Genomic DNA, 27,034 nt, shown 5'->3' on the forward strand with positions numbered 1-27,034 from the left:
TCCCCGTCCTGCCGGCCCACTGGCGTTACCTGCGGTTCACGGTGGGTCAGGAGCACTTTCAGTTCACCGTGCTCCCCTTCGGCCTTACCAGTGCCCCTCTGGTGTTCACGAAAGTTATGGCGGTGGTCGCAGCTCATCTGCGCAGATCAGGAGTTCCAGCCTTCCCCTATCTCGACGACTGGTTGTTGAAGGCGGGCTCGCCCCAGGCAGTCGTCTTCCACCTCCAGACTACGGCGGATCTCCTGTATTTGCTGGGGTTTTCCATCAACGTGCCAAAGTCACACCTGAGCCCCTCTCAGAAGCTCCTCTTCATCGGAGCGGTTCTCGATTCGGCGCAGTTCCGGGTCCATCCACCGGAGCAGCTGGTCAGGGATATACAGGCCCTGATTCCCATCTTTCGGCCTCTATCCTGGGTTTCGGTCAGGCTAGTGTTGCGGCTTCTGGGGCTGATGGCCTCCTGCATCCTACTAGTGCATCACGCCAGGCGGCGCATGCGGGCTCTGCAGTGGGACCTGAAGTTTCAATGGGCCCAGCATCACGGCAACCTGTCCGACCATGTCTTGATCTCGGAGGGCACTGCACAGCAGTTGCAGTGGTGGCTCTCGGACCGCGATTGGGTCACGGGCAAGAGCCTCTCCCTACCGGAGCATGTCGTAGTGACGGGTGCGTCCCTCCTGGGATGGGGTGGCCATATGGGAGAGGCGGAGATCAGAGGCCTCTGGTCTCCGGCGGAGTCTCGCCTCCACATCAACTTGGAGCTGAGAGCGATCCGACTTGCACTGAAAGCCTTCCTTCCCTCTGTCCGGGGAAGTGTCGTGCAGGTGTTCACGGACAACACCACCGCCATGTGGTATTGCAACAAACAGGGCGGGGTGGGGTCGTGGACCCTTTGTCAGGAGGCTCTGCGCCTCTGGACGTGGCTGGAACACCAGGGCGTCACCCTAGTGGTTTAACATCTGGCGGGCTCTCTGAACGCCAGAGCAGACGAACTCAGCCGCCGGTGCATGATGGATCACGAATGGCGTCTGAACTCCGAGGTGGCGCAAGGTCTCTTTCAGCAGCGAGGAGAGCCTTGGTTAGATCTATTCGCCACCGACGAGAACGCGCAATGTCAGCAGTTCTGCGCGTTGCAATTTCCAAGGCGGCACCCGCTCGGCGACGCTTTTCGTCGCGAGTGGAGTTGCGGTCTGTTGTACGCCTTTCCGCCTATACCACTTCTGCCCAGAGTGCTGAAGAAGATCAGGCGCGACCGGGCCCAAGTCATCTTGGTGGCTCCGGATTGGGCACGAAGGTACTGGTATCCCGAGCTACTCAGTATGTTGACAGATCCTCCGATACGTCTGCCCCTTCGGGAGGATCTTCTGTCGCAGCAGCAGGGGACGGTCCTCCACCCGAACCTGTCCAGCCTCCACCTCCATGCGTGGAGATTGAGCGGCGGCAGTTGATGCCATTTGACTTGCCTCCTGAAGTCTGTGATATCCTTCTGGCAGCCAGGCGTCCCTCCACAAAGTCGGTATACGCCTGCCGGTGGAACAATTTTGTGGTATGGTGCACAGCAAAGGCTGTGGATCACCTTTCCGCCCCTCTTTTTGAGGTTCTCCTCTTTCTTCTTTCTTTGGCCCGGCAGGGCTCTGCCCTGGGCACCTTGAAAGGTTATCTTGCTGCCATCTCTGCCTTCTTACAGCTTCCTGATCAGCCCTCTCTTTTCAAGTCCCCTGTAGTGTCACGCTTTCTTAAAGGCATTACTCACACGTTCTCTCCTGTCCCTTTCGTAATGCCTCAGTGGGACTTGAATCTTGTCTTAACATTCCTGATGTGCGTTCCCTTTGAGCCTCTTCACAATTGTCCTCTTCGTCTTCTAACTCTTAATACTGCTTTCCTGGTAGCCATCACCTCGGCTAGACGGGTGAGTGAGCTCCAGGCTCTATTGTCCAAGCCTCCTTTTCTATCTGTTCATCCGGACAAGGTTGTCCATCGGCCTCGTCCTTCCTTTCTACCGAAAGTGGTGACCCCCTTTCATCTTGGGCAATCTGTCACCTTGCCCACCTTCTTTCCGCCTCCGCATCCTTCCAAAGAGGAAGAGCGGCTCCACCGTCCGGACCCAAAACGTGCGCTCCCCTTTTATTTGGACCGCACAAAACAGTTCCGGGTGGACGACCAGCTTTTCGTTGGCTACGTGGGTGCAAAGAAGGGCAAAGCTGTGCACAAACGGACCATCTCCCGGTGGGTCGTTTTGTGTATAAAAATCTGTTATTCCTTGGCAAAAAAGGACCCGCCTGTTGGGCTGCGCTCCCATTCTACTCGGGCCACAGCGGCTACTACTGCTTTGGGACGGGGAGTCCCTTTGCAGGACATCTGTCAGGCGGCGACGTGGGCTTCGCTGCACACGTTTGCCAGGCACCATTGCCTAGACAGCCAAGTCCGGAGGGATGGCTTCTTTGGCCGTTCTGTTCTCCAGGACTTTCTGGTGTGATCTTGGTTCGCAGACCCACCACCGGGGTTGGTATTGCTTGGGTATCTATTCTAAGGTGAGGAATCTAACTAACGTGTTTCTTTCAGATGAACAAGTTACTTACCTTCGATAACGATGTATCTGTAAGAAACATTAGTTAGTTAGATTCCTCACCGACCCACCCATCCTCCCCGTTCTGCGAACTGACATCTAGGGTTAAGGCTATCCCTTTCAGGGCCCTAGAATTTTTTGGCACCAGTGTCGGTCTCTTGCATGGCTCTGCGTTCCTGGCGCGGAAGGCTATGTACAAGAACTGACGTCAGTGCGCGAGGGCGGCGTCTAAGTACTCCGACGACGTCATTCCGGCACACGACGCCGGCGGCGGACGCGGAGCCGCAGACGACGCCTAGCGACGCGCATGGGGTATTGCTGACGAAAAATCTTCCGGATCCAGTCTGACGCCTGGGGATATTCTAAGGTGAGGAATCTAACTAACTAATGTTTCTTACAGATACATCGTTACCGAAGGTAAATAACTTGTACTTTAGGGGCGTTACAGGTAGGTGAAGGGCAGGGACCAATGGGTCCCTGTCCTGGGGTGGGTACATCCCCTATCCTGCCTCTCTCCTGTGGGAGGGGGGCAGTAGCCTAGTCCTGATAGGGTAGGGCTTCCCATCTTCAAGATGGCGAGAGCCCGGAGATGTGCTTTACCTCGCCTCCCCCACCTGAAGGGTGGTGTTGGCAGGCTGGTACATCCCCTATCCTTATTTGGGGTTTCCGGCCAGGCTTCCCGCCAGAGTGGGGGGTTGCAGTGGCCTGGGGAAGCTCACAGAGGCGGCATGCCTTTGAAGCTTTCCCCTGCCCATCCTTGGGGAGGAGATTTAGCACCTCGCCCAGGATGTGCATTGTTGCAGGCCCAGGAGAGCAGGGGCTCTCCTACCCAGGGGTCCAGCAACATGTCTGCTGTGTGGCAGCCTAGGCAGCCTCAGAACAGACGTTGATTGTAGGTTAGGTTTTAGGGGGCATCTCTAAGATGCCCTCTGGGGTGCTTGGTACATTAAATCCCACACTAGCATCAGTGTGGGTTTAATGTGCTGAGAAGTTGGATACCAAACTTCTCAGTCTTCAGTGTTGCCATTATGGTGCTGTGGAGTTTGTGTTTGACAAGCTCTCAGCACCGTGTACTCTTAAATGGCAGCACTGCACTTACCAGTGCCCAAGAATGGACCTGGGTACTGTAGGGCCACAGGGCTCCTGCTCCTGTTCCCACACCATTGGCATAGGGCACCCAGCTAGAGGAGTGGCTGATATATGCCATGGCAGTGTAGGTGATGGACATGGCACACAGGGATGTGTGCCATGTCGACTCTTTGTTTTGTCTTGCACCCAGACACCCAGCCTACAAGGGCAGTGTGTGTGTGTAAGGGTACAGGGCCTCTAAGGGTGGCACAATGAGTGCTGCAGCCCTTAGAGGCCTTCCCTGGTCACAAGGCCCTGGGTACCATTTACCAGGGGCTGACATGTGGCCAGGGTTTGCCAATTTGGGTTTTGTGTGTTTAGGGAAGGAACATAGGCCCTGGGCACCTGATTGGCAGGAGTCCAGGGCACACTCAGTCAAAGTACATTCAGCAATTCAGCAAAAAGGGGGGTATACCATGCAAGAAAGATGGCACTTTCTCACAGACTGAGACTCTTAACCTCGAGCTCCCCTCTGTACCCATCAGGACCAATCTCCTGACCGAGGTGCTGCAGCCAACGTCCTCATCTGTGGAGCCGCTGCTGCCCTTCAACGTGGCGCTTACTGACATCCTGTTGAGCACCTGGACCAAACCTAACTCAGGGGTCCTTGTAGATAAGGGTGTGCCACGCCGCCATCGCCCTCCGCCGGGCGACCCCAGCTTTCTCACACAACACCTGACGCCTGAGAGCCTGGTTGTCCAGGCTTCTGCCTCGCTGAGCGCATTCCCTTCTGCTCCTCAGGACAAGGAATCGAGGAAACTGAAGCAGTTTGGGAAAAAGATTTTCACTTCTGCCAGTTCTGGGTTGCGAGCGGTGCATACTGCGTGTCTGTTGGGCCGCTTTTCCCATTTTGTGTGGGACACCGTGGCACAGGTGCTGCCTCACTGCCCTGTGGAAGCATGGGCGGTTCTCTCCCAGGCCATTACCGAAGGGAGGGATGCTGTTAAATTTACTATCTGTTGTGGGCTTGACATGGCCGATTCCCTCGGCAGGGCACTTTCCACAACAGTGGCGCTCCGGCGTTTTGCTTGGCTCAGAACTACTGCTTCTCCAGGGATGTCCAGAACACTGTGTTGGACATGCCCTTTGATGGCACTCGCCTCTTTGGTGACAAGGCGGATAGCACCCTGGAACGCTTTAAGGACTCTCGGGTTACGGCCCAGTCCTTGGGTCTTGCCACCTCGCGTACTTCCTCGGGGTCCACTTTTCGCTCCTTTCGAGGTCAGGGTCGGGGCGCCCAAGCGCGTTCCTTTCAGACCCGCAAGTCTGCGCAGCCGCAATCTCAACACAGCCGCGGACGTGGGACCCGCTGTGGTGGGTCCCGAGGGCAGCGGGCAGGTCAATCCACCACTGCCCCTGCCGCCTCAAAACCTTCCTAGTCTGGTGTTTCAGGCCCACCAGACGCCAGTGGGTGGCAGGATTCGCCATCACCTTCCCCACTGGTGCACCATCACCTCAGACAGGTGGGTTCTGCAAATAGTCCGAAGGAGCTACTCTCTTCCCTTCGAGTCTACCCCTCCAGCCATGCCACCTCAGTACCACCGCATGTCGGGGGATCACTTGGCACTTCTCCAGCAGGAAGTTGCGGCCCTCTTGGCCAAGGGGGCCATCGAGCGCGTTCCGACGCCAGAAGTAGGTCGTGGTTGTTATTCCCGCTACTTCCTGGTTCCGAAGAAGGACAAGGGCCTGCGTCCTCTCTTAGACCTCCGGAACATCAATCGCTTCAAGAAGTTCAAGATGCTCACGCTTGCTAAGGTCTTGTCTGCCCTAGACCCGCAAGACTGGCTTGTAGCGTTGGACTTGCAGGATGCTTATTTTCATAGCCCCATCCTGCCGGCTCACCGGAGTTACCTACGGTAGGCCACGAGCACTTTCAGTTCACCGTGCTCCCTTTCGGCCTTACCAGTGCCCCTCGGGTGTTCGCAAAAGTGATGGCGGTGGTCGCAGCTCATCTGCGCAGATCAGGGGTTTCAGTTTTTCCCTATCTCGACGACTGGCAGTTAAAGGCGGGCTCGCCCCAGGCAGTCGTCTCCCACCTCCAGACTACGGCCGACCTCCTACATTTGCTGGGGTTTTCCATCAACGTGCCGAAGTCGCACCCAATTCCCTCTCAAAAGCTCCTCTTCATCGGAGCGGTTCTGGATATGGCGCAGTTTCGGGTTTATCCTCCCGAACAGCGAGTCCGAGACATTCGGGCTATGCTTCCGATCTTTCGGCCCTTGTCCTGGTTTTCAGTCAGGAAGACCCTGAGGCTGCTGGGCCTCATGATCTCCTGCATCCTGCTGATCTATCATGCCAGATGGCATAAGCGGGCTCTGCAGTGGGACTTGAAGTTCCAGTGAACGCAGCATCGGGGGAACCTGTCCGACTACATCCAGATCTCGGAGGGCACTGCACAGCCAGTGTTGGGTCAGCGGCAAACCACTCTCCCCAACCGGAGCACACAGTAGTGACAGACGCATCCCTCCTGGGATTGGGCGGCCACATGGGAGAGGTGGAGATCAGAGACCTCTGCTCTCTGGCGGAGTTCAAGCTCCATATCAAACTTTTTGGAGCTCAGGGCGATCCTACTGGCACTGAAATCATTCCTTCCCTCTGTCAAGGGGAGAGTGGTGCAGATGTTCACGAACAACACCACCGCCATGTGGTACTGCAACAAGCAGGGCGAGGTGGGGTCGTGGACCCTATGTCAGGAGGCTCTACGTCTCTGGACGTGGCTGGAATGTCAAGGCATTTCCTTGGTGGTTCAATACATGGCAGGTACACTGAACGCTAGGGCGGACGAACTCCGCCGCAGGTGCATGTTGGATCACGAATGGCGTCTTCACTCAGAGGTGGTGCAAGGTCTCTTTCAGCAGTGGGTAGAACCTTGGTTAGATCTAAAATGTCAGCAGTTCTGCGCGTTGGAGTTTCCAAGGCGGCACTCGCTCGGAGACGCTTTTCGTCGCGAGTGGCGTTGCGGTCTATTGTACGCCTTTCTACCTATACCACTTCTGCCCAGAGTGCTGAAGAAGATCAGACGCGACCGGGCCCAAATCATTCTTGGGGCGCCGGACTGGGCTCGAAGAGTTTGGTATCCCGAGCTACTCAGTATGAGCATAGATCCCCCCGATCCGACTAACTCTGCGGGAGGATCTGTCGCAGCAACAGGGGACGGTCCTCCATCCGAACCTGTCCAGCATCCACCTCCTTGCGTGGAGATTGAGCGGCGACAGTTGATTCCCTTTGACTTGCCTCCTGAAGTCTGTAATGTAATTCTGGCAGCCAGGCGTCCCTCCACTAAAACGGTATACGCCTGTCGGTGGATACAATTTGTTGCATGGTGCACAGCGAAAGCTGTAGATCCTCTTGCTGCCCCTCTTTCTGATGTCCTATTGTTCCTTCTTTCTTTGGCCCAGCAGGGCTACCTTTCTGCTCTTTCAGCCTTTCTTAGGCTGCCTGATCAGCCCTCTCTTTTCAAGTCCCCGGTTGTCAATACATTTCTCAACGGTCCTCCTGACCTTTTCCCTCCTATTCCTTTTGTGATGCCTCAATCGGACTTAACCTAGTTCTCACATACTTGATGTGCTCTCCCTTTGAGCCTCTTCATAACTGTCCTTTGCGGTTATTAACTTTGAAAACTGTCTTTCTGTTGGCCATCACCTCCGCTCGGCGGGTGAGTGAGCTCCAAGCTCTTTCCTGTAAACCTCCTTTCCTGGCGATTCAGCTGGACAAGGTTGTGCTTCGTCCACGTCCCTCCTTTCTGCCAAAAGTAGTCTCTGCCTTTCATCTCGGGCAAACTGTTACTCTACCCTCTTTCTTTCTGCCTCTGCACCCTTCAAGAGAAGAGGAGAGACTCCACCGTCTGGACCCAAAACGTGCGCTTTCGTTTTATCTCAAGCGACCACAACAGTTCCGTGTGGATGACCAGCTCTTTGTTGGCTACGTGGGCGCCAAGAAAGGTCGGGCTGTGCACAAGCGCACTATCTAGCGATGGGTTGTCTTGTGTATTAAAGCCTGATACTCTCTGGCTAAAAAAGGAACCTCCGGTTGGGCTGCGCGCCCATTCTACCAGGGGGACAGCAGCTACTACAGCATTGTGACACGGTGTCCCCCTGCAAGACATCTGTCAGGCGGCCACTTGGGCCTTGTTGCATACTTTCACTAAGCACTATTGCTTTGACAGTCCGGTCCGGAGAGACGGCTTCTTTGGCCGTTTAGTTCTCCGTGACTTTCTGGTGTAATCTCACTTCGCAGACCCACCACCGGGGTTGGTATTGCTTGGGTATGTATTCTAAGGTAAGGAATCTATCACTAACGTGTCTCTTTCAGATGCACAAGTTACTTACTTGTGTAACAATATATCTGTAAGAGACATTAGTTAGTGATAGATTCCTTACCGCTGTAGGAGAGTAGGGTCTGCTTTCTATGTTCACCCCCACTTTTTGCTTTTGCTTTACTGGTTTTCGACTTAGATGTGGCTGTGGGCCTGCTAATCAGACCCACAGCCCTGCTGTTCTCTCTCTAAATTAATACTATGTACTTTAGGTGCATAACCCATTTGGATAGGATCACCTTATTGGCCCATGTACAGTGTACCTTAGGTACCCAGGGCATAGGTGTACCCTAGGCCTACCAGGGGCTGCAGCATGTATTATGTCACCCCTGGCCTGGCCTTCCATTATTATAGACACATTTTTATTGTTTTCACACAAAACGGTACAGTACAGTCGATGAGAATAACTAATTCGTTCCCCAACAGACACCAGCGCCTCCCCTAGCCCTTCATCCAATCCTCCCACAGCGCCTCCGCCCAAGTTTCCAAATCCGGCATCCCTATCCCCGATAGGTGCTACCAAGTCCTTATCATCAGTCAGTGTCGGAGGCTTCATCGTCCTGTGCTGGCGGTGGTTCACATATGCCCCCTCTGTATTTGTTCCATGCCCCCCACACTTTATTCCATTTTTGTGGACACCCCCGCCTGATGTACACCGATCTCTCAGCCAGCTTAGCCCTATCCATGTCTCTACCCCATACAGACAGCAGCGGTGCCTCTCCCGATCCCCATTTCTGAGCTATGTTCCGCTTAGCAAGCACAATCCCCAGCGTAGCCCAGCTCTGAGCCTGTCGGTTAAGGTCGTTGGGTTCCCACACATTTAGGAGACAACGCCTGGGCTCTGGCACCAGCGACACTCCCCCCGACTGGGACAATGTCCGCATCACCCGCTTCCAGTATTCTTGGATGACAGGGCAGTCCCATATGGTGTGATAGAAGGTACCCGCAGCCGCGCAAGCAGAATGGGTGGGGCGCCCTACCTATTTTGTGTAGGGTGTATCTGGTGTAGTATGACCGATGCAGAATCCGGAGCTGTACCAATCGGAGCCTAGAGGGTATCCCCGCCTCCCAGGGGGACGCCAGTGCCTCCCTCCACTCTGGGTCATCAAAGTCCCCCACATCGCTGGACCATTTCTCCCGTAAGGGTCCCATAGGGTCAGGCAGGTTATTTATGAGCTTGCGGTACGTGAACGATGTGGCCCTCTTAGGCATGTAGTCTGTGAGCAACCTATCCTCCATTGGTGACGCCTCCGGGACCGCAGCGCCAGGCTCTAGCTGCGACAGCAGTGCGTGCTTGATTTGGGTATAGCGGAACCATTCCGAAGGCGCCAGTTGATATTGCTGTTGCAGACGCGAGAACGAGACCACCGCACCCCCATGCCACATGTCGCCCACCGTGGAAATCCCAATGTCGTCCCAATTGTCGAAGCCCTTACTATGCCTAAGCCTCCCGAGCCGCTTTGTGTCCCACAAAGGCGTAAGCTGGGTCAGGACTCCTCTCCACCCCAGCTTAGCCTGGGCCGCATGCCATATGGCCACAGTCTGTCTCAGGGGGCCAATTAGGTCTGGGGTTAGCCTCCCGTCGTATAAGGGCGATAGCATACCCCGTGTACCGAGTATGTCCCTGTCCGCTTTGAATGCGGGGTCCGATTGTGGGACGTGGAACCACTGGTTAATGACCTTTAGCTGTGCCGCCCAATAATAAAGCTGGATGTCGGGAAGTGCTATCCCCCCGTCATACCAGCCACGGGTAGCTTGAGCTGCGAAATACGCGCCGGCCCATTACTCCACAGAAGGCCCGTCACCTGCGCCGCAATTGTACGAAAATACGCCGGTGGTATTAGATACGGTGTGTTTTCCAACACGTAGAGGAAGCGAGGCAGGGCCATCATCTTAAAAAGTGCCGCCCTCCCCAACAGGGTCAGCGGCAGCGCACCCCAATGGCGGGCATCCCGCTTGAGACGGTCCAGTGGGGGCCGGAGATTCATTTGAAAAAAATCTGCTTGATCCACTGTGATGTGAATACTCAAGTACTTAAATGATCCGTCTGCCACCCTAAGGGGGCAATCCGCCGTCAGCTGCGGCGGAGGGCCTCGCAGCACATACAGGACAGACTTAGACCAATTTATCGTGTACCCCGATGCCCGACCGAAAACTTTGCAAATGTTGAATAATGTTAGGAGGGAGCGCCACGGGGAGGCCAGGTACAGCAGTACATCATCCGCGTAAAGCGAGACTCTGTCTTCCCAGCCATCCGACCACTTGAGTCCCCTTATCGAAGGTTCCCAGCGTATCCATGACGCCAGAGGCTCGATCACCAGGGCAAATAACAACGGCGATAGGGGACAGCCTTGACGCGTGCCCCGCGTCAGGGGGAAGTCTGCGGACATATACCCTTTGGCCGTAACATGAGCCATAGGCTTGGTGTACAAAAGCCGAATCCAGGCAATACATTTGGGCCCAAATCCCAGATGGTGCAGTACTGCGAACAAGAAGGGCCATTCGACCATGTCGAACGCCATCCGTGCGTCCAGTGACAGAAGCACCGCTGGTTCTCCCACGCGATCCGCCCGAGCCAGTGCGCTATGCAAGCGCCGTAGGTTGTGAGACGTACTTCTACCGGGCATAAAGCCAGACTGATCCGGATGTATAATTTCGAACAGGTGCGGTGTTGGCCTAGTCGCCAACAGCTTCGCCAAGATCTTTGCCTCCGCATTAAGTAACGAGATAGGGCGGTAGGAAGTACACTTATACGCCGGCTTGCCTGGCTTTGGGATAACCACAATGGTGGCTGTTCGCTGATCAGGTGGGAGTTCGCCTCTCTGCAGACTGTCTGAGAATATATTAAGCAAGTGGGGGGCAAGTGTCCCCACCGCCCTCTTGACAGCTCGATCGGGATGCCATTCGGACACCGTCATTGAGGAATTGGAAGAGTAGACTGCCTGAAAGTGTTCTGCAAGGGTATTCACTATGTCACGCGGGTCAGTCGTTACCGGACCTGTCTCTGAGCTAATCCGTGCTATCCACCTAGAACCTCTTTCTCTTTTATCCAACCATGCTGGCCTTCCATTATGACACAACTGGCTGATCACTCAGCTGGGGCAAGGTCGTGTAATCACCCCTTGCTTAGGTGTAGTATTCCTATACCTATCTTATATATAGACACGTATACCTATCAGCCACTCCTATGGCAGGCCTTAACAATCCTGGAGGCAGAGTGCTTGGTAACATGTGAGATGGTGCTCTAGCATGAGCTGAGCCTGTCTGCAGCTTTCTGAACCATTTCCTTATAGCTGTTCTATGATATAGCCTACCATATACTCTTAAAGTGCCTTATAATCTTAAACGGTTATGGTAACTATGGTTTGGCTTTATCAAAACATGTCGTGTAAGGTGTCTAACACTTTGGAATAATACCCCCCATCCCATTTCTGGGGATGAGGATATTATCCCTCCCTTCTAGAGGGAGAAGACATGTTAAAATCCTACTTACCCGGTTAAAGTTAACCAGAGCCCCAGCATCACAAAATGGATGCTGCTGCCACAACACAAGTCTGACCTCCTGCTGCTGGGAGTGATCCCGGCACGGGAGGCTTGGACAATAGGTTTCCTGCCTTGGGAGGTGCGAGCACCACCCCAGACAGGCCTTAGTGTATTGGGGCAGGGAGGGATGAATGAAACGAGACACTGCCTGGGGCACACAAGGTGTCCCATGCATAGTCCAGTTCAAACCGGTGCTGGGGCACACCAGCCCCAGTCCTGGCGCGAAACTGGACAAAGGGAAGGGGGTGTAACCACCCCCCTCCCAGGTCCCACCCATAAGGCGTGACCTAGCAGGCAACCCAGCCCCCCAGATTAGTATAAGAGTGGTAGCTGGGCCCCAGGAGATTAGATTATCCTGAACCTGCAACTTGAACAGAAACTCTGGACCTTCGACATTCGACGAAAGAAGAAGACTGAAGAATCTCCCTTGTGGCCAAGGAGTGGCTACCCTGTGCAAACAGGCACCATCAAGAGACTTACCCTTTGCTTTGCTGAAGTTCTACGAGGGACCGACTGCAGAGCCCGACCAGAGCCTTGACTTCCAGACTTCTCCGACCCTGATCCACATCCACAGCCGAGCTGAGATCCGTGGAGGCGACGAGAGACGTGGGACCGGCTACCTGGGAAAAGTGGCGAGTATCTTCCAGCGAAGCTTCTGAGGTACCCTCGAAGTTGTGCACCGGGGATTGAGAAGCCCCAACCCCAAGCACCATCTGCACCGAAGATCAGCCCCACACACTCCAGGAGTCCTGCGTGGGGCCCTTCTGCATTTTCCTGCTTGCCGCGTCTGTCCGGTTGCTTGCCCGTTGGCTAGCGGCCTTTGCGACGACACACCTTCAAATCTTCACTGCTGGTTTGGCTCCTCCAGACTGGCTCCCGCTTCTTTGCAAAAGAGAAGTACCCCAGACCTACCTGGTCTGCACCAGAAGCAAGTCCTCCATTCTTCGTGGGTTCCGCTTGCCAAGGCTTGGTGAGTCCTAGTTCGACTTCGACGCCGCCGACAGCAAGAGCCTTCGTGGGACAGCTCGCCTCCTGGTCCTGGTCGTCCTCAACGTCTCCTGGTACCCGTGGCTGCTGCGACAAGCGTCACTCTTCGCCTGCAATCTTCACGACATCGCCTGGTTCCTTCCTGGTTCCACGTGGTCACTGGCTAGTGACCTTGACTCTGTCCCTTCTGCTTGCAGGTACCCTTCCTTCTTGATCCCAGCCTTGGGATCCACCGGACACTCTGCACTGACTGCCTGTCAGCAACTTTCCATCAGGCATCCATAGAAGTCCACGACGAAACCCGACGCAAGTTCACACCTATGCACCCGCAGCCCGTGGGCTAGGTAACTTGGGTACTTCGGTGCTCACAAGGGTAGTGACTATCCTAGGGTCTAGTTTCCGAGTCTCGACTTTCTAGCTACTCCAGAAGTGTCCTAAAACTGCTTATTTCAGAACTGTACTATTTCTATCGATTATACGCATTACGCGTGAGTGTTTCCACTCTGCACCTGAATCCCGTGGGCCTCCCACTTCCTAACTGTTGGTAGTGTAGTGTAGCCCCAGCGATTCCCTAGGCCTATTCTATTTCCGTGACAGTGGTCCTTATACCACTTCTTTAGTATATGGTTTGCGTGGCCCCTAGGGCCTAACTGTATTAATTACCTGTGTGACTTAATGTATGCTTGAATAAGACTGTGTTGTACTTACCTCGAATCTCATAAAGAGTGCTGAGGGTTTGACTAGAATAAATACACTTTATTTTATATATATATCTCTTGTGGTGTCCTTTCATTTGGTATTCAAGGGATTATATTTGGTATCACAGCTGGCTTCACATGCCATTCAGAGTTTAGCCTAAGACTGCTCTTGTCCATGCTACCACTAGGATAGTTGGTCTATAAGGTTGACTTTACAACCAATCACCATAAGGGTTGTTTGGACTGATATAAGGTGTACACTAGAACTAGTGACATCATACATCAGGCCAACTTCTCACAACCGCCCGCCCATCCTCCCCGTTCTGTGAACTGTTCTCTAGGGTTCAGGTCTTCCCTTTCAGGGTCCTAGTTCTATTGCACCAGTAGTCGTCTCTGGCATGGCTCTGCGCTCCTGGCGTGGAAAAGTTGTGTACAGAACTGACGTCAGCGTACCTGGGCGCGTCTAAGTAGCTCCGACGACGTCATCTCAGCGGCTACGATGCCACCGACATTCGCGGAGCCGTACGATGCCGCCTACCGACGCGCAGGGGTACTGCTGACGAAAACTTTCCGGATCCAGTCTGACGCCTGGGGATATTCTAAGGTAAGAAATCTATCACTTACTAATGTCTCTTACAGATATATTGTTAAACAAGTAAGTAACTTGTGCGATACTTTAAGCAGAATGAAAGCCATGCTTTTGCAACAGACCGTGCCTTTGACCTCGGCCAAAGAAACCTTTGATCTACAAATTGCAAGGACTTCGGCTGAGATACAGGCTCTATTACGTACAAACTGCCCTATACATTTCGTAGAAACGATGGGACGTATCTTAAACATGTCTGATACGAGCGGGATTATACATGTATTTAAGACCGTATGTTCAGGACTGTTAACACCTTTTCAGGCAGTCCTCTGAATCATTCCAAACTTCGTGCATTCGATGTTTGGTGGTCTGCCATTAGTTCTAGCACTCATTGCAGGAGTCCTGTTTCTATTCCTACTGCTACGCTATGGCAAGCCTATCCACCGGCGTCACTCCCAGCAACTTGGAGAAAGCTCTCCTAGAACAGAAGTGCCGTGAGGGCACAGTGCAACTTTTGGGCATACCTAGTCTACGCTGCCTGCTTTGCGGTGAAGAATGCATGCCAGACATATGTCTAACGCTCCCATCAGTCATGCCAACGTATATCGATACTCTGCTGGACCAGATAACGGCCCATGATCTGTGTCGTCCCCAGAGGCTACCAATCCTGATGACTGCATTCGTTGAGCTCTCACAGACGCTTCCTGCTGCTGCTGAGGTAGGAGATGGATCAACAGGCACACAGGTAACAACGGACGCGAATATTGCTGCGGCATCCCATGCTGAAGGCGATGGTTCACATCTCTGTGCAGTTAACCTTCTAAACGAGGTGTTCCAACTGTCACCGACATTGGTAGACGATCTTTTGTCTACAGGAGTAGATGATTTCATGTTTACACCAGACCCATACACTGACTTTGATTCGGCTCACAGTGTAGCAGGGAAGCTATTAATTTGGCCTCCATGTTTTCAAAACGGAACAAAACTTGAAACTCTTCCTAAAAATGACTTTTTTCTAAATTTTAAAATACATGGCAATTCAATCTGCTTACAGTAGAACTATTCATATAGAACAGACTTTTTTGAATACTTCCAGGGACACATTGTCACCTTATTTACCACTATTTCATTTATTACCATGTTATGAAATGGCTTTCGTTTTTGACAAATTGTCAACCATTTTGTCATATGTATATATTTCTATTCATTGCTATTGCATTTATTTCCGATATATGGTTAGAATGAAAAACTGTTTTAAAATGTACAGTACCTTTTCATTACATGTTACGCTACAGTTGTTTTGTTAAAACTTCCTTTAGTATGCTTTTACAAATGTTTTTAGCAACATGTGGTACTCAGTTTAATGTTTAGCATTTTTATGTTTAGCATTTAGTATTATCGTTCATTCGAAAGTGGAGTGGGTGTTGTATTCCGCTTTAGGTGTCCGTATATAGGTTTTCATGATACATTCCTTATATAGGCACAATTCGAATTGCCTTTATAGAGGCATAAGATGCTATCCAAATACAGGCATGGTCACCTACATCCGTCCACCCCAACTTCACAACGGGTTCTTAGGAACCAGACCCTTAAGCTCTTGGGAGTTCCCCTAGCACAGGATTATTGATTTCTCCAAGAACTCATTTATTATGCATGAACCGTTATTCCTTAAGGGTTCATTCCGGACGTCTTCCTCTGCCCGACTTTACGTCAATGCTAACATTCCAAGGCACGTACCGGATATAAATATACCTTCCCTTGCCCAAACAAGTAGGAGGACACCTCGACTTTAGAGGAGCCCATGTCCCGGCCTGACACACTGACAAGAGATGCTGTCATCCCTGCTTGCAGAGAATACAGGTTCCAGTGTTCTGACTCCCTTCGCGGGGTGTTGGAGTTCGAGACCCGGAAAGAGATCCCCACCTCTCTCATTCTCAAGGTATGGAGCTGACTAGAACCTAGAGGAACTCTTGGCATACTAAACTTAGCATACCATACTATAGAATACATCACCTACTTCTTACCTTGTACTACACTTAGGTTAGGTAGACTGGGGTAGAACTAGTTAGAGAAGCATCTTATGAGTACTCACATTTTTAGCTTATGTTATTTATGTATATGAATATATGTGTCATAGCTAAAAGATAATGCTAGCGCAGTATTATTTCTTTCCACTGCTTACGCTGTGCATAATATATCTCGCATACTGTCTTGTGATTGTAACAGCTCATATCTCTTACACGAGAAACAAGACTGTTCAATAAATCCTTTTATTGAAACACCCGTCTATTCTTTCTGTGTAACTCTGAAGAAACTAAGCATGCACGATTAGCTGAGTGAAACTGTTATCTGTTGTTTCCACGATTCGGAGAGTGTTCCGATTCTAAAGGGAAACAAAGTTGTCATGTTTATGCGGTTACCAGAAACTAAGCCCTTCTTGTTTACAAAGAGTTTCTCGTGGCCTCTGAGTTAGCTGGTACAAATTAATTAAGTTTAATATACTCGATGGGGGCATACTGACCTCAGTCCTATGCCAAATCTATAGGGTATATTATTCCAATGCACAGAGCCTATTAGGGAAATAGGAACTACACTACACCACTTCCTGTGGGGAGTGGGCATAACCCTGTCCCTAGATTTCCTAATTCCACCAGAATCTAAATGGTGGATCCCTTCCTTCATGAGACACAGCAGACAGCCCAACTTAGTGGTGTGACTAGCCTGGTAGTGTGCCACACATCATAGCATAGCTGATTTCCCGCCTGTCCGGGTGCCAAACGGGCCTCAGGGCATAGGGTGGCATATCAAAGGCGGCAGGGGCTTTGAAGTCCCTGGCATTTAGATTAACTAGCCATCCTGCTGGAGAAGGTGTGAACAACAAGAATGCATTGCTTCTGGCATCAGAGAGCACAGGCTCTCACCTGCAGGGGGTCAGGAACATGTCTGTAGTGGCAGGCCAGACATTAAAAGTCAGCCAGCACTCTAAGAGGCTGGTAGTGTTTCAGGGGTGTGAGAAAGTGCCCTCTTTCTGCATGGTTGCCCCCACTTTTTGCTGAACTGCTGATGTGCTTTAACTGAGTGTGCCCTGGGCTCCTGCTAATCAGGTACCCAGGGCCTATCTTCTTTCCCTAAAACAGCATTGAAACCTAAACCCAATTGGCATCTCTGGCCACAGGTCATTCCGTGGTAAATGGTAGCACAGGTACCCAGGGCACTGTGACCAGAGAAGGCCTCTTAAGGGCTGCAGAACTTATTGTGCGACCCTTAGAGGTCCTGTACCCTGACACTCACACACTGCCTTTGCAGGCTGCATGTCTTGGTGCAGAACAAAGTGAAGTCTCGCCATGGCACACATCCCTGTATGCTGTGCCTACAACCCCCTGCCCTGGCATAGATCAGTCACCCCTCTAGCTGGCTGCACTATACCAGTGGTGAGGGTACAGGTGCATGAGCCCTGTACCCCTACAGTGTCTAAGTCCATTCTTAGACATTGTAAGTGCAGTGCTGCCATTAAGAGTATATGGTGCTGGGAGTTTGTCATTACAAACTCCACAGCACCATAATGGCTACACTGAAAACTGGGAAGTTTGGTATCAAACTTCTCAACACATTAAACCCACACTGGTGCCAGTGTGGGATATAATGAAAAGTACACACAGAGGGATCTTCGAGATGCCCCCTGAAAAAGGACCGGCCTCTGGTGTGTTCCCTGACTGGTACACACCAACCTGCCACCACAAAAGACATGTTTCTGGACCCCTAGGGTGGAAGCCTTCGCTCCCTGAGCCCAGACGCAAAGCCTTTCCTGGGCGAAGGTGTTCACACCTCCCCCAGGTCAGGAAGAGCCATCTGTGGCAGGGGAGCTTCAAAAGGTCCGGCAGCCTTTGTAATGCGACCCCTAGCCTCTCCTGCTATCAGGAGCAGGCACCCTTCCTGTCTCCCCTCCTTTTCGGCGGGAAGACAGGCGGTAAAAATTAGCTAGCCCAGAAGGTGTGCCCACCTCTGCCAACCCCACCCCTCAGTTGGGGGAGGCGAGGTGAAGCCCACTCTTCAGTTCCCGCCATCTTGCTGATGGCAGGCACTCCCCAATCAGGATTAGGGATTGTGCGCACTCTCCCACGTGGGGTGAGCACACCAAGTGTGTAGTCACCCTAAGGTCAGTAGCCCATTAGCTACTGACCTCGGGACCCCTAAAACGCCCCTAAATACAGTATTTAGCGGGCAGCCCTGAACCAAGAACTCAGATTCCCGCAACCTAAGAAGCAAAAGGATGAAAGAAGACGCCTAGCAGAGGAGACTGCAGAGAACCACTGACTTGGCCCCAGCCTTACTGGCCCGTCTGCAGTTTCCAGAGATCCTGTGCCAAAAATATTCTTGACCTCCAGAACCCCTGGGAGGACTGACTGCCTTAAACAAAGACCGGATCTCCTGTGAACAGCAGCCCTGTTCAGAAGAAACACCAAAGAAAGAATCCAAGCCTGCTGAGGAAAAAGAAACCGGATGCCTGGAACCACCACTGCACCTGTCTCCTACGGGCTGAGTTCGAGTGGCCCACCAGTCCCCCAGCGCTCCAGAGTCTGAGTCCACTGTGGGTTGACCCCCACCCACCCCCCCCTCCCCCAGGACTCCCCGATGTCGCCTGCAGCCTCTGCACGGAGGCACCCCCTACCCGCGAGTTGCCCGGTAAGGTGAAATCCGACCTCAAGACACCCCTGCATCCAGCCGCCATGCGCCTTGAAGAAAAGAACCCGAGGTGCACCTACGTCCCCGAGCCCTCCAAGTTACCTGCCCAACTGTTGGATCCTCCCGGAAGTCTCCCTGGTCCGAGCCTGCAGCTGAAAACCGAAAATCCATATTGAAAACAGAGCACCTGATGCCAAAACAGCATCCCTTCACTCAGCCGCCGCTGCAGGTGCACTTTGTGTAATAAACCGGATCCCCCTTTGCCCTGAACCTAACACCAGGAGCTTGACTCCCACAACCTAGTGGCCTGCTCGTCAGCAGCCACCAACCAGAGGCCCCCTATTCCCCATTGGATTAACATTGGACCTCAGCACTCTGCACCCGGCCGCTCTAGTGCATTCCTGACCCTAGGGGACCCCTGATGCTACCCCAGTACCTCATCTCCCACTACCAAAACCGATAACACTATTTACTTCCATAGGATAAGATTGACTGTTTTTCTTGGAAAAGTTTCTAGTGTGGAGTTTGAAAACCTAAAGAAATTCTTTAAAATTGTACTGTTTAACAAAAACGATTGTACTTACCTGTTTACTGGAAAGGTCCCAGAGTAGTATCCAGGTATACTACTCTGTGTAAGAAAAGTAATCTCAAAAGTAACTTACCTGTAATCTTACTGAAGGCCCATTCAAGTCTATGAACTGTATTTACAAAGTATTGAATTTCTCTGCAACCATACTGCAAGTCAAAACAAAGTGCATATACAATTTACAACTCAAACTAACTTTACTACTGTACACTGTAAAGTATTTATTGCTTACCTGTGCCAGGCTTGCTTGGTTCTAGAAAATAAAATAACTAAAAGAATATTTTCATACAATAACAATTGGTCTGAAGTTCAGTCTTTGAGTGTGTGAATTAATTTGCTGACTGTGTACAACAAATGCTTAACACTGTCCTCTAATACTGCCTTACTGCTCGACCATACTACCACAAATAGTGAGTGAGGTGCTATCTAACCTTACCTCTGCCTACCTGTGGGGTTCCACTGAACTCTGTGCACACTATACCTCCCTTTGGTATAGTATATACAGAGCCAGCTTCCTACAGGTGCTGCAGGACTTTCTAGTGTGAAACAGTGTTGCAGACCCTCCTCTTGGGAGGTATTGCTTGGGTATCTATTCTAAGGTAAGGAATCTGCGGCTAGTGGTCTTTATCAGATGAACAAGTTACATAACTTCGGTAGAACCTTATCTGGTAGAGACAGGATCTAGCCTCAGGTTCCTTACTGACCTAACCATCCTTCCAACTCTGCGAACGGATTTCTAAGGACCGGGCTTTCCCCTTTCAGGGCTCTAGTTTTCCACACCAGTGGTTAGTGTCCTTCGTGGCTCCGTGCTCCTGTCATGAAAAGTCACGAAAAGAAACTGATATCAGCATGCTGGGGTGACGCTTATATAAGCATCTCGCACATCACTTCTGACACAAACGATGCCGATGAGCTACACCACCTACCGGCATGCAGGAGTCCTGCTCACAAAAAGTTTGTAGGTCCAGTCCAGCGCCTGAGGATAATTCTAAGGTAAGGAGTCTGTGGCTAGATAGTTTCTACCAGATAAGCGTTACAGACTGTAAGTAACTTGTTCATTAACAACATATTCTCCAGTTGTGATGGATCCTTGTTGATTTCAGTACAGGTCTGTCAGAATTGTCCTCAGTTGTGAGTGAAGAAGGACTCGGATAAGTGGGGAGATGTGCCTTAAGTATACTCCTAGGACATAAACCCTTCTGTAAAAAACAATATGTGAAACTGAGTGCATCCATTTTTTAAGATAGCAAATCTCCTTATGTGACTAAATGTACAGCAAAGTGGCCGTACAGAACATAAGATAGTATGTCGCCATTGTGTGCAGATATGTTGTTTAGTTTCTGATAATTGACATCAGCCAGGAGGTTGTTCTGATTGGTTTCACTGATGTTGTTTAGGCAAATGGCAGTCAGTCCGGAATCAACATGGACCCAAAAGATGACAAACTCCAGTGATACAGAACATGGCGGTATGTTAATTACATAAAGTATATATTTAGAAAATGTTTCACATAGGCTTTTGTTTATTTGTGTACCACATATGCAGAGACTGCATAGCACTTTAAGAGCCACAGGAGGTAAATGGGTTCAAACCCTGTCTTTAGTTTCCTGAAGGCTGAATGGTGATGTTGAGACATGCGTTGGATCCTTGCAACAATTTAAAACTAAGCAAAATGTTTTATTGTCTTTTTAGCTTTTTGTAGCACAATTCGGATTCATTGGAGGATTAGAGAAATGTAGATTGGTTGTACAAGTTTGGGTTGGCTGTGAAGAATGTAAAGCTTAGGGTGTTTTGAGGATGAACTAGTCTTCTGTTCATTGTAATCTATGTATCAGTGCCCGTCATGTACTGTTAGTAAGTGTCAATGAACAAGCGGTGAAGGGAAGAGCATGAATACATTCTCTTGAAATGGTTTTAGATTCCAAACCTTCAGATGAGGACGATGGACCCTTCAGCTCCCCACTATTCTGGCTTCAACAGGAGCAGAAGAGAAGAGGGAGCATCTGTGAGAAGAAGACTAAGAAAGGACTGGTATTTGAGATCTCCAGTGATGATGGCTTCCAGATCTGTGCAGAGAGCATTGAAGGTAGGCTAGTGTGTCTAGAGCTTTATAGTGTATTGCTTGCTCATACACCTCAAGAGGGGCTCATACATTGGTGTACCCTTGCAGTTCTCTTAATTTTGACTTCAGTTTCTAGTTAAAGGTAGGTGTTCCTTGAGACCTACCTCTGCTGAGATTGGTCTCTGATCCCGACTTATCCAAATGACTTATTTACCATCATAGACTTGAACATCACACATCTCACCATGTTCTTACAGGGTAATCTAAAAACAAGTCTTACACAGAGCACTAGGATTTGATTGGGGTAAGAAGTTTTGTGGATCATACACTGCATCACGAAGGAAGTAGACGTGGAAAATTGTGTAAAGATTTAGACAATTGTCATATAAATTTCTTCTTACTAGATAAAGAATACATAATATATTAGATTCTGATTACCTTTCCAACTACCGACCCGCCACTCACCTACTCTGCATGGGCAACATGATTTTAAAAAAGTACTCTATGCTCAAGATAACGTCAATGGTAGCCATTCCCTGGATGGCTACCAATCTGGCATCAGATCATGCTGCTGCATGGAGACTGCTGCCTTGCACATTGTATACTATGGCATCCGGAAAACAGAACAAGGTGACTCACGCCTCCTGATATTGCTGGAATTCTCAGCTGCTTTAGTCCCAACATAAATCGTTTGATGATGATAGCATACTACTTTTAGGAGTGATAGTGAGTTCTAAAGTGATCGCCCCACATGAAAATGCTGATCTGCTGAGATTTGAGGAACCATGTGCTAGAGAAAACTATTTTCTTAGATGATTTTCTCATGGAAATTATAGTAAGTGCTATAGAAGCTAGAATTGAGGTAATACTTTGTTTTACGTGGCCGAGGAAGATATTTGTGAATTTCTACAAATATTTAACATGCTGACTAAAAGCGTACTTCCTACAGCACCAGCAGCCTGTCAGTTAATATTCCAGTGTTCTGTTTCAGCCAGCTTCACCACCAGGTTCTAATAAAGAACTAGGGCACTAAATTTCTATATTCATGACACAGTTAAGGCACTTCTGAACACCATGTTGCTGGAATTTCTTATGAATGAGACTGTAGTATGTAAACAAAATATCTGAAAGAAACACGTTAGTTATAGATTCCTTACCTTCGAATCACCCCCAGGCGTCCGACTGGATCCGGAAAGTTTTTTTGTCAGCAGTATCTCTGCGCGTCGGAAGGTGGCGTCGGAAGATGCCGTCGTAGTCGCCGGGATGACGTTGCGGCATCTACTTAGACGCCGCACTCACGCGCTGACGTCAGTTCTTTCTTTTTGCGCGCCAGCCAGCGCAGATCCTGGAAGAGCGGTACCTCAGTCATTTTTTGACTAACTTTTTCTCGAATTTTGTCGACTTCTTCTTTCTTTGAGTCTCCGACTCTGAAAAGGTGCGCGAGGAATGCACGGTTTCAAGGCCTGCGGATCCTCTCATTGCATGATGTCGGTAACGGATCTGCACCGCATGTCTTTTTTGCCTGGAGCGCGGCCACGACCCCAAGTTGTGCTCTGACTGCCGTTCAATGGCGCCAAAGGCTTTGCAGGAGCGGTCCCGAAAGCTGCTTGAACACCGGCATTCAGCTTCGTGCCGTTCGAGGTCCTGGTCGAGAGGGAGGTTGAGGAACCAGTTGCGGAGCCACCACCATCCTGGTTCTAAATCATCGAAGTCTATGCACTCTGGGTCGGGTAAGTCGAAGCATAAGAAGAAGTCGAAGAAGCATAGTCACTCTTCGACTTCCCCTCGCCGGTCAGCCTATCCGACGAGGCACGCGGGTGATGCGCCTCCCGCGGCTCTGTGCTTGGAGCCATTAATGGTCGACTGTTTCCCTCCCTTTCCGGGACCCGGAGCGACTCCCGCCCAGCCTCGTACATTCTGCGAGGCGATGCATGCCATTTTCGGGCGGACCGACCGACCCCCGCACCCCCCGCCAACCCCCCCCCCCCCCCGGCACACTTTCAGGCCCCGCGACTCGGTTGGGGGGCCCAGGTCTTCACTGCCGGTGGCTCCGGTGCCGCAGGCCCCCCTTGGATCCAAGCCTGGACCTGTCACGTCTCCACCGGCGTCGCTTCCGACGGCACCACTACCGTGTTCGACACCGGTCGGCTGCCCGGCCAGCATCGACCCTGGCCTCCATCCCGACGTGGACACAGACCCGGACCGGCATCATCCGACGCCGTATCGGGTGCCCGGTGGGGTTTTTATGCCCCTGTTCACTCCTGGGTTCCCTTTTCAACCACAAGCAATTAATCAATCAGACCTTTGTAGAGCATGCTACTCACCTGTGAGGGTCTCAAGGCGCTGGGGGAGGGGGGAGAAGCTACGCATAGAACAGCCAGGTCTTGAGGAGTCTTCTGAAGGTCAGTAGGCCCTGGGTCTGTCGTAGGTGGATGGGGAGGGTGTTCCATGTCCTGGCGACAAGGTGGGAGAAGGATCTGCCGCCGGTGGTAGTTCGGTGGATGCGTGGGACGGTGGCGAGGTCAGAGGAGCGGAGCTGGCGGTTGGGGGTATAGAAGGTGAGTCGCTTGTTGAGGTATGCTGGTCCAGGGTTGTGGAGTGCTTTGTGAGCATGCGTGAGGAGCTTGAAGGTGATCCTTTTGTTGACGGGGAGCCAGTGCAGGTTCTTGAGGTGGGCTGTGATGTGGCTGTGGCGGGGGATGTCGAGGATGAGGCGTGTGCGGAGGTGTTTTGTTTGCGTTGGAATCTCTTCTGGAGTTTGCCCGTGGTTCCCGCGTAGAGCGCATTGCCATAATCCAGGCCCTGGGTGACCGTCCTTCTGGTGTCGGTGGGGATCCATCTGTGGATCTTGCGAAGCATACGGAGGGTGTTAAAGCAGGAGGAGGAGCGGCGTTGACTTGTTGGGTCATTGACAGAGAAGAGTCCAGAATGAATCCCTGGTTGCGTGGGTGGTCGGTGGGTGTCGGCGCAATTCCCAGCGAGGTTAGCCACCAGGAGACATCCCAGGCAGAAGAGGTGGAGCTGAGGATGAGGACCTCTGTCTTGTCCGAGTTCAGTTTCAGGCGACTGCTCTTCATCCACTCGGCTACGACCTTCATCCCTGCTTGGAAGTTGTTTTTGGTGAGGGAGAGGATCAGCTGAATGTCGTCGGCGTAGGAGACTATGTTGAGGTCGTGCGAACGGAAGATGTTGGCGAGCGGTGTAGGTGTTGAAGAGGGTCGGGCTGAGGGATGATCCTTGGGGTACGCCGCAGGTGATCTTGGTGGCTTCGGATCGGAATGGAGGGAGGTGGACTTTCTGGGTTCTGTCGGTGAGGAAGGAGGTGATCCAGTCCAGGGCTTTGTCGTGGATCCCCGCGTTGTAGAGGCGTGTGCACAGGGTGCAGTGGCAGACGGTGTCGTATGCGGCCGAGTGGTCCAGTAGGATGATGGCTGTGGTTTAGCCGTTGTCCAGCAGGGCCATGATGTCGTCAGTGGCGGAAATGAGCGCGGTTTTGGTGCTGTGGTTGCTGGGGAATCCGGATTGGGACGAGTCCAGGGTGGTGTTTTCTTCGAGGAAGTGGGTCAGTTGTCTGTTGATGATCTTCTCGATGACTTTTGCCGGGAGCAGGGAGATGGGACAGAACTTCTTGAGGTCTTTTGGGTCGGCCTTGCGTTTCTTGAGCAGCGCGTTGATCTCTGCGTGTTTCCAGCTTTCCGGGAAGGTGGCGGTCTCGAAGGAGCTGTTGTAGATCTTCCAGAGTTGGGGTGCAATGATGGAGCTCGCTTTGTTGAAGATGTGGTGTGGGCAGGAGTGGATGGTGTTCATTGTCCTGATGGTGTCCTTGTCGTTGACGTGGTTCCAGGAAATCAAGCAGCTGGTGTGACTGGGGGGCGGTGAGTCGGCGGTTGTCGGAGGGGTCTGGGTGTTGAAGCTGTCGTGGATGTCTGCGATCTTGCGGTGGAAGAAGGTAGCTAGAGAGTCGCAGAGGTCTTGTGACGGCGGGATGTTGTTGGAGTAGAAGCTGGGATTGGTGAGTTCCTTTACGATGTTGAAGAGCTCTTTGCTATTGTGTGTGTTGTTGTCGATGCATTCCTTGAAGCAAGGTCCTTTTGGCCGTTTGAATGAGTTGGTGGTGCCTGCGGCTGGCGTTCTTGAGGGCTGCATGGTGGTCCGGAGTATGCTTGCGGCGCCATTTCTTCTCTAGTCTCCGGCAGGTCTGCTTGGATGTCTGAAGGTCGGCGGTGAACCAGATGACTCTTCTGTCGGTGCGTCTGTTTGTGGGTTTCTTGGTCGGGGCAAGAGTGTTGGCGCAGTCATCAATCCATTTCTTGAGGTTGCGGGCGGCTGTGTCGGTGTGGTTAGTCGGTGGGTTTCGGGCGAGGGTGGTGATTCGCTGGTCTTCGGTGACCTTGTTCCAGCTGCGGTGGGGGAGTCTTTGCTGGTGGTTGCACCCAGAGAATGATGAGGAGGACTGGGATCGGTCAGGTGAACCTTTAACTGACCAGTTGGACAGTGAACAGGGCTGGAGAGAGAAACTGGGGGATGCCAGTGGTCTGGACACCTCCCCTGACTGTGGCATGTTGTCTCCTCCTACCGTGGCTACGGAGGTGGGAGCATCATACGCAGTGGTGTTGGTTATGGCGGCCGAGGCTCTCAACCTCGAGCTTCCTAAGGTGGCGGTCAGGACGAACCTCCTGACTGAGGTGCTTCACCCGGACACGAGCTCTTCGGAGCCCCTGCTGCCGTTTAATGAGGCCCTCACAGACGTCCTTTTGGGCACATGGTCCAGGCTCAACACCGGGCTCCCGTGGACAGGATGATTGCCCGACGCCACCGCCCAGCTCTGGGCGACCCCACTTTCCTCTCCCAACATCCCACCCCCGAGAGCTTGGTAGTTCAAGCTTCCACCTCCAAAAGCGCCGTTCCTACTGCTCCACCGGAAAGGGAGTCCTAAAAGCTGGACCACCTTGGCAAGAAATGTTTCTCTTCCGCCAGCTTAGGACTGCGGCCCGTAAACACCGCATCTCTCTTGGGCCGTTATTCCCACTCTGTGTGGTGCTACCTCAGTATCCGGAGGAGGCCCGGGCAGTGCTCTCCCAGGCTGTTGCCGCCGGGAGGGATGCAGCAAAGTTTACGATACGTTGTGGGCTGGACACCGCCGACTCTCTGGGCAGGACCATTTCAACGTCGGTAGCGCTGCGTCGCTACGCCTGGATGAGGTTCACTGGCTTTTCAGGGGATGTCCAGATCACCCTGATGGACATGCCTTTTGATGTCCGTCGCCTTTTTGGCAACAAAGCAGACAACGCCCTAGAGCGCTTCAAGGACTCATGGGCTACACCAAGTCGTTGGGCCTCTCCACCCGCCCTGCGCAGTCTGCTTTTCGCCCCTCTCGTGGATACGGAAGGGGTGCCCTGCAACGTCCCACCCAGAGCCACAGGCTGCAGCAAGTTAGCCAACCTTCGAGCGGCCGGGGACGTGGAAACAACTGTCGTGGTTCCGGGGGTCAGTGGACGGGCCAGTCCATGAACCCCCCCCCCCTCTGCAGCAGCCTCCAAACCCTCCTAGTCTGCCCTTTCAGGCCCATCAAACGCAAGTGGGTGGCAGGATTCGCCATCACCTCCCCCACTGGCGCACCATCACGTTGAACAGGTGGATTTTACAAATAATACGAAGGGGCTACTTCCTCCCCTTCAAGACTACCCCTCTAGCCATGCCACCGTGATACCACCGCATGTCGGAGGATTATCTGGCCCTTCTCCAGCAGGAAATTACGGCTCTCTTGGTCAAGGGAGCCATTGAGCGTGTTCCTGTCCCAGGAGTAGGTTTTGGTTGTTACTCCCACTACTTTCTGGTTCCCAAGAAGGACAAGGGCCTGCGTCCTATCTTGGACCTCAGGGA

The 27,034-nt window shown here is 52.0% G+C and overlaps 1 protein-coding gene across 1 annotated transcript in view; it reads left to right on the forward strand.

The window, feature by feature from the left end:
* KMT2A (lysine methyltransferase 2A) overlaps window positions 1-27,034 on the forward strand; it is a 1,466,550-nt gene that overhangs the window by 1,344,581 nt on the left and 94,935 nt on the right. Inside the window, exons 28-29 of the mRNA XM_085645838.1 lie at window positions 20,487-20,557; window positions 21,008-21,175. Of these exons, the coding sequence (XP_085501964.1) occupies window positions 20,487-20,557; window positions 21,008-21,175 (239 nt within the window). The remainder of the gene's footprint in view (window positions 1-20,486; window positions 20,558-21,007; window positions 21,176-27,034) is intronic.

The sequence above is a fragment of the Triturus cristatus genome, chromosome 3_1, assembly GCF_964204655.1.
Source record: "Triturus cristatus chromosome 3_1, aTriCri1.1, whole genome shotgun sequence".
NCBI classification, from domain to species: Eukaryota; Metazoa; Chordata; class Amphibia; order Caudata; family Salamandridae; genus Triturus; species Triturus cristatus.